The following is a 7,122-nucleotide window of genomic DNA, read 5'->3' as shown; positions in this document are numbered from 1 at the left end:
CAAGTAACCAGTGGTAGGACAAGAGGAAACAGCCCCAAGTGGTGTCAGGGGAGATTTAGATGTTAGGATGTTAGGAAAAATTTTTTCACTGAAAGGGCTGTCAAGCATTGGAACAGGCTGCCCAGGGAATTGGCTGAGTCACCATCCCTGGAGGTATTTAAAAGACATACAGATGTGGCACTTAGCAACATGGTTTAGCGGGGGACTTGGTAGTGTTAAGTTTGTGGTTGGACTTGATGATCTTACAGTCTTTTCCAACCTAAACGATTCTGTGATTCTATGATTCTATGATCATTTCCATTATTTCTTCTACCAGTGTCGTCCCATTGCCACTAGTAGCAACAGGTAAACGTTTCAAAGGATAATGGATAAAATTTGCTTATATTATATAACGCTTTTGCATTTTATAAATTTGATGGAAAACAGAAGAAAACATCCTAAAGAAGTTTGCAGGCGTCCCTCTCCTTCTTCACCTTTGTCCTGAGTTGCCAGGTGTGGATCCACAGGTTACTCCTATATGGTAAATCAAACAGTGCCAAGGAGTTCCAGTCCCTGCCCCAGGGTTAAATGGCCCCTAGCATGGCAGTGGCCGGGACAGCAAGAGGACTCCCAAACCCTTTCTGCACTGGGGTTGGCCAGGGAGGGGCTGTCCCCAGTAGGCAACCTGGATCTAGCCACCTTGTTTTGGAGGTGAAGATGGTTGAATGGTGTGGACACAAACCATTCTGGACATGGGCCACCACTTAGCTTCAGCAGTGGAGAATGGTCCCCAGCAAATTCACTGAAGTAGATGCAGCCATTGTGAAACTGTTTCTGTGGATTTGGGAGCAAAATTGTGCCTAGTTTGCATGCACCATGGCTATGCCATCACCAACAGGCTTACTCTGTCATTAATGGATAGACACAATAGACAGCAATGTTTTTTTATTGAACAATAATAATCATATACTTTTTAAAACCAACCAGCTTATTAGATTTACATTCAAGAACTCGTAATGTCATTTATGACACTGTTGTAAAATAGCGATAATGTATGCAAATATTTACTACATTCTTTAAATAATTCTTTTCAGTCTGCTGAAGGACCATGGGTTTGATCCTGCTCTCACTGAAATGAAGAAAAAATTACTTTTGATACCAGTATATGAGAATCAATACTCTTGCTTGTAAATAGCACAAGATAATATTGCTCCCTCTCAGACCTAAACATTCAATACAGGTTAAAATGTGGTATACGCTAGTTTGAGATTTATGTTTACGTGTCTCCAATTATTGTGGCAAGAGAGCCTGCCCAGCTGAACTGACGTTTGGATTTCTACTGCTGTCATCATCCCCTTGTTCTAGAGCAGCACAGTTCTGCACTCCTTTTCCAGGTGAAAGCAGTCTGCTACCACTGATGTTGGCTTTGGATCAGGATTTAGACTCTTTACAGGCTTTGTAGTTTCTGATGTCCGTAGTTTTAAAAGTATGTTTTCAGATCCTGCACCAAACTTTGGCTGCAGTACTGCATGCTCCTTCTTTCACTGAAGTCACTGTCAAAGCTCATATTGATTTCAAAGGAAATATTCAATTCAAACCACATTTCCAAAGAGAGTGCTCTGTGTTACAAGGCAGTTCCTAAACTCATGCAATCCAGGTTCACTCTGACACAGCTGCATCAGCTTCCGTTATCTGAGGATCTGGTTGTTTCCAGACGTACTAGCAAACCCATCTCAGTGTGGATTTTTATGTTACAAATACATTGTCCAGTCTGGACTGAATGAGGGACTGCCAGTTCCTACGACACTCTAGCATACATAAGTTACTCTCCTGGCTGAAACGGGACCGCTTGCCCATGCAAGTAAGAAATGAAGGACTGGGTACCAAAGTACTGTAGGCTGTGGCTGCACTACCACTCACTGAGGGTCCAAGTCTTTTTTTTTCAGATGAATTCCCTGTGAGTTGCAGCTGGGCTGCAGCCAGCAATGAAGATGGAAAGTACAAAGGTCCATTTGCTGGCCTCTGGCACTGGACCTGCTCTTCGCCAAGAAATGCAGATATGGCCTTAATGGCACCAAAGTAGCTGCTTTATAGAAATGTATATATTTAAGTAATGCTAAGCGGCTTCTTTTGTTTCAAGTCCTCCTCTACAAATCTGTATAATTTACCAAGCTGCTATTCCTCTGTAAAGAATTTAACTTTAGAAATCCACCTCAATACAATGTATGTCTGCAGTGTCTTGGCTAAGTTATTCACAATGTATAAACTGAAATACTGGGTGTTTTCTCACTGAAGAAAGGCGTATTTATCCCCGAGGAGTTGTCACCAACTTCCAAAAACCAGAAAATGAGTAACAACGAACATTGGTTTATTTAATTAACACTGTTGTGCTCCTGCGTTACTATTATTCTTGTGATTCAGAGGGGTTGCTTTCTATTCTAGGATTTGTTGATGTGCCTTTCTTTCATGTTGGCTCCACACCAGTAGTTTCACTCACCCAAACAGTCCACTGAATTCAATGAGAGCTTTCCTGGCCTTAGGCTGCAAGAGTCAGCCTCTGGCTTTATTTAAATGAGGAGGGTTGAATTGTGTTGTTTTTTTAATATTACTATACATTCAGGAATCCACAATACATTTCTCTGTTCAAATACTTATCAAAACAAATATCAAAAATCTTATACACTGTACAGTCTATTTTTAAGTAAACATTTTTCTCACAAAAACCAGAATCACAATTGGCCTTTAGAGGTTACATTTTCGTAGGCTATAGATCTGCTTTGTTCTTAAAGTGTGCTGTTGCATATTCAATAATCTGTGAGAAATGCATTCACTTGAAAGTCTTACGAGTGTAAGTAAGTATCAGCGAGGATTTAGCCATTTCATTACTGGAGAGCGAATAGCTTTCTCCTTAACGAATTCCTCTTTTACAGAATTGCCATCCCCTGATGCCATGTCATTCTCTGAAAATATATAAAAATAAAGGTGAATTTAATGAAAATGAGAGAATTAAAATATTGTCCTGCAGCAATGTTTGGGTACACTTCAGAAAAACCTTAGCTGCCAAATCTTGCAGCAATCTCCCTGAATGCCTCCAATTATCTAGTTGCAAAATTTCTGCCAAATTATGGCATAAGCCAGATGTGTTTTCTAATAGTTTAAGCATAAGGCAGGTGATTTGAGTTCAGTTTCCAGTTCTCACTATAACACTCCAGCGTGACATGGGATGAAGCACCACATGCCTAATAGCTATAGCAGTAAATTAAGCATGCCTGGAGCTATTCTCTGACTGAGGCCAGCTGGCGTGGACTAGCCTGGTGCATGCCAGTAACTCTCTTTTACTCTCCAAAAACAGGTAAAAGATATCTAGTTTGTCTACTGGAAATGGTCCCTGGCTGACACTGATTCCTGAGCTGTGGCTGAGGCTGCTTGGCCCAGCTAGCTAGGCTGGGACAAGGCATGCTGGCAGTGGCCGTACTGTCTGACTGTGAAGGTGGTCAGATTGCAATACACAGGAACATGCTTTGACACCATTACATTTGCTGGGGTATATGTAGCCATAATGTCTTTATAAAATACACAGGCCAGAAACTCACCTGTTTAAAATACGGAAGCATTCACAGCGACTTTAATTAGCTGAGGATCTGTCCTAGATGCTATAGCTACCTGTGAGGACCACTATTAAATGAAACCTCATGTGACCATCCCATGCACTACTACCCACAGTGTCCCTGGTCTACTTCTGGTGACGGATCTCCGAGGACAGAAATCAGTGTGAAATCTTTGCATAGGTGAAACATACCATTTGTTTCTATGGGGTCAGTATCCCACTCTGGGTGGGATCAGACAAGCTGCTAAACATTGAGGCAGTAGAAGGTTTGGGACCAAAGACAAGGGAGGGAGAAGAAAGTGGAGGAGGAACTGATCAAAACGGGCTACCCGGGAAGATTTGGAATATAGGCTAGATACAGAAAAAAGCAAGACAGGAAAATTTTTTCATGTTATTTCAGCACCCTTGGTAATAAACAAAACCTGGAAAGGCAAAAGAGCACAATCATGTAAAAAATACAAAAGGATCAGGACTGATTTTTTTTCAAGGTGATTTTAAATGTGATAAGAGCACAAGCTGAAGAAGTTTGCTTCTGTCTAACTTTCTCTAAATGGAGAGTAGAGGAAAGATAAATCATGTATTAAACTCTAGATATCTTAATATAATGGCAGAAAATCAAAATAAGGCACACAAACTGCACTTCGAGGAGGAATAAAATTCAAATACTTTTGAGTGAAATCCTAGAAAAGCTCCCAGTAGGTCTGGACTTAAATAGCTGATATTTATTTAAAATCTTACATTTGTATTGATTTTGATTGGTGTTTAAATTTAGAGCAAACATTGTTCAGTCAAATATACATCAGTATCATCAGGTGGGGAATACAAGCGGAAGAAATTTTAATCCCAGCTTTAAAAATTTCAGTGATCTCTCCTTCCTGCCTAAAAAACACTCCAGTTTCTCACACACCATTTTTTTTTCATTCTGGAAAGATCTGTTACAGGCTTCAGACATAACCTTAAAGGTAAGAACTTACTCCAGAGATACTATGATAAGTGACTACAATAAAACATTTCATAAAACAGTTCACTGACATCTGAAAATGTATAAAGCTCTGTATTCATGGAAAAAATATGTTATTTTTATCATGTATTAGCTAACAGTAGTAAATGCAACCTAGTGAAATCCTATTCTGCACAAAGCAGCTACATGCATCGCATCTGAACTGACTAATGCAAATCCTAGTATAGCCTCCCATTGCACAGGTGATCTTGTATGGTTAGCGCATGCAACAGCTGCAAAGTATTTTGCCCATGTTAGGATTTCAAAATGTCTTTACCATGTGTCCCAGCTCACCTAATTCCTTGCCTTATGTTAAGGGAGCTGCCAATAAGAAAAGAAAATGTTCGTTGGGTTGTTCGCTGTTTGCACACCTCCACCAAAGTACACATCACTCATGCACAGCGTACACGGCATGGCAGTAGGTCATGTGCAAGGTGATTTCTGCTAAAATCAACTGCCCCGTGAAGTCTTACCTGTGTGTGAAACTATTTTTCGTCTATTTGAAGGCTTTGAAGCAGACAGTTGAAAAAATGGGAACTTCAAACACTTCCCAGTTACTCTGTCACAGATGCCAGAGGGACAGTTGCAGATTTTCCTGCATTCCATTCCATAGGTACCGTAGGGACACTCTGGAAAAAAAAAAAATATAGCAAAGCACTCCTCAGTGATCCAAGTAGGCTGCCAGCACTCTTAATAGCTGATCTCCTCATATCCTTAAAAGTGGAAAACCTCTGAGTGGAAGTCAGCTAAACCTTAACTACAGGATTTTAGCATGCCAACTGCTTGTTACAAGCATTTTCCAGTTTAACAAACCTTGACAAGCACTATACACAGAATTTCTTTTCCTGTAACTTATTTACAACATGCTATTGGTAATCCTTCTCTGAAACACTCATAGTATTAAAATGCAAATTAAAGGCAATATGAATATGTAAGTGTGTAATCACAGAGGATGTAGTTAAAGGATTAGCACTGGATTTAGAAAAGATTTCAGAAAGTTCCTGAATTCAGTGTTTGGGTGTGATATTATCTGACTTACATGACTGTCATGATTTAGGGCTGCAATCTATTGCTGGCCCCGGGGTGCTGGTGGCCAGGGCCACTGCATGTCGGCTTGGTGGAGGCTGCCACCCGGACCCTGAGGAGCTATCCAGCAAACACACCTTACGTGTGGAGACGCTCCTGGCTCTTGGGGAAGAGCATTCCACTGCGCGACAACTTCTCAGCCAGTAAAGGTCTGCCTTCTCATGGCAGACAGCAAAGAGCTCACCTACATCTCCAGCCTAAAGAGCCTAAAGAGTACGCTCTAAAGGGATCACTGGCACTAAGGCAGCTGCCTGGTTATACTGCATCTGGTCACATAGTGCCCTGATTCAAATATCCCATCCCTGAGCAAGCTTGTAGAGGAGCACCAAAGGGCAGCTGTCAGGATGGGACCAAATATTTTGCAAAACAAAATTAAGTCCAGTGCAGAGGATTTGCCCCATCCCATAGCTGACACGTATCACATGCTGGATTGCATAACTTCCCAGAGGGTTTAAACCTGGGGTCACAGATTTTGTCTTCCTCTGCCTTGCTGTTGAACAGGGTAACTTCCCAGGACCATAGCTGAAGAGATGGAGACAAAGCAAATCCAGCTGCAACATCCATTTCCAAACCCCCAAACAAGAGATCATCCCAAGAGAAGTTTGGGTTATCCCAAGAGAAAGGTCTTTATACTCAGGCTGTCCTTGCCAACCCAGCGTGCATGGTCACTTTAAATGGCAAGTCCTGGAGAGTTTCCACTTCAACTCCTAAGGGCAGATAAATGACAATTCAGGGCTGGACCAAGGATCCATCCAGCCCAGGCTCCCACAAAACACATAAGAAAGAAGATGACCATGGTAACCACAAATGATACCTCCCCCCTTATATTCTCCCCCATTTGCAGCTCTGGGACCTCCTGAGCCAGACATGGTTTCTATGCGTATCACACCCCACAACAAGGTTATCCTTCTCAGTTTGTCAAGTATCCTCTTGAATCAGTGCAAATACTTATTTTTGCCATACAGCCTAGGCTATCTGAAAATCAGGCTAATGCCCTAAAATGAAACCAACATTGAACAATTCTCTGCATGTCTGATGGGTATGCTTTTATAAATGAAAAGCACTGGAAAATCAACCAATTCCCTGCTAGGGACTGCACAGTGAATCCCTCCAGCCTGGAGGACCTCGCTGAGTTTCACCGTACTCCCCTTCCCAAGCAAGGACACTCTTTGATCTGCTGTTTGTCCACATAAAACAAAATCCTCCCAAAGCAAAACAGTATTTGTGTGCACAGTCCCCCTGAAGGACTAGCTGAGAGCACACGCCACATGGAGCACCAATCTGCCCGCTGCAGGTGCTCAGCCCAGGCAGGTGGGATGCAAACCCATGCAAAACAGCATGGAAACAAGTTGAGCCCAAAGCACTTGGCTCCATGTGGAATAATCCTGGCATTGATGCTGCTCTTCAGATTTAATGAAACTGACATTTGAGTCAATTTTGCTGTTAGGTT

General features: G+C 41.9%; 1 protein-coding gene across 2 annotated transcripts in view; it reads right to left on the bottom strand.

Annotated features, from left to right (window-relative positions):
• Positions 1–2,838: 2,838 nt before the first annotated feature.
• Positions 2,839–7,122, bottom strand: part of ESM1 (endothelial cell-specific molecule 1) — a 6,670-nt gene continuing 2,386 nt past the window's right edge. The window contains exons 2-3 of one of the 2 annotated variants that reach the window (XM_009710310.1): positions 5,060–5,215; positions 2,839–2,939 (exon numbers count right to left, since the gene is read on the bottom strand). In XM_009710310.1, the coding sequence (XP_009708612.1) occupies positions 2,839–2,939; positions 5,060–5,215 (257 nt within the window). The remainder of the gene's footprint in view (positions 2,940–5,059; positions 5,216–7,122) is intronic. The other variant, XM_009710311.1, reaches the window with a different exon arrangement.

Source organism: Cariama cristata, unplaced genomic scaffold (genome assembly GCF_000690535.1).
Source record: "Cariama cristata isolate BGI_N322 unplaced genomic scaffold, ASM69053v1 scaffold12991, whole genome shotgun sequence".
Classification (NCBI taxonomy): Eukaryota; Metazoa; Chordata; class Aves; order Cariamiformes; family Cariamidae; genus Cariama; species Cariama cristata.
Note: the sequence above shows the minus strand (reverse complement) of the source record. Positions and strands in the feature narration are given on the sequence as shown.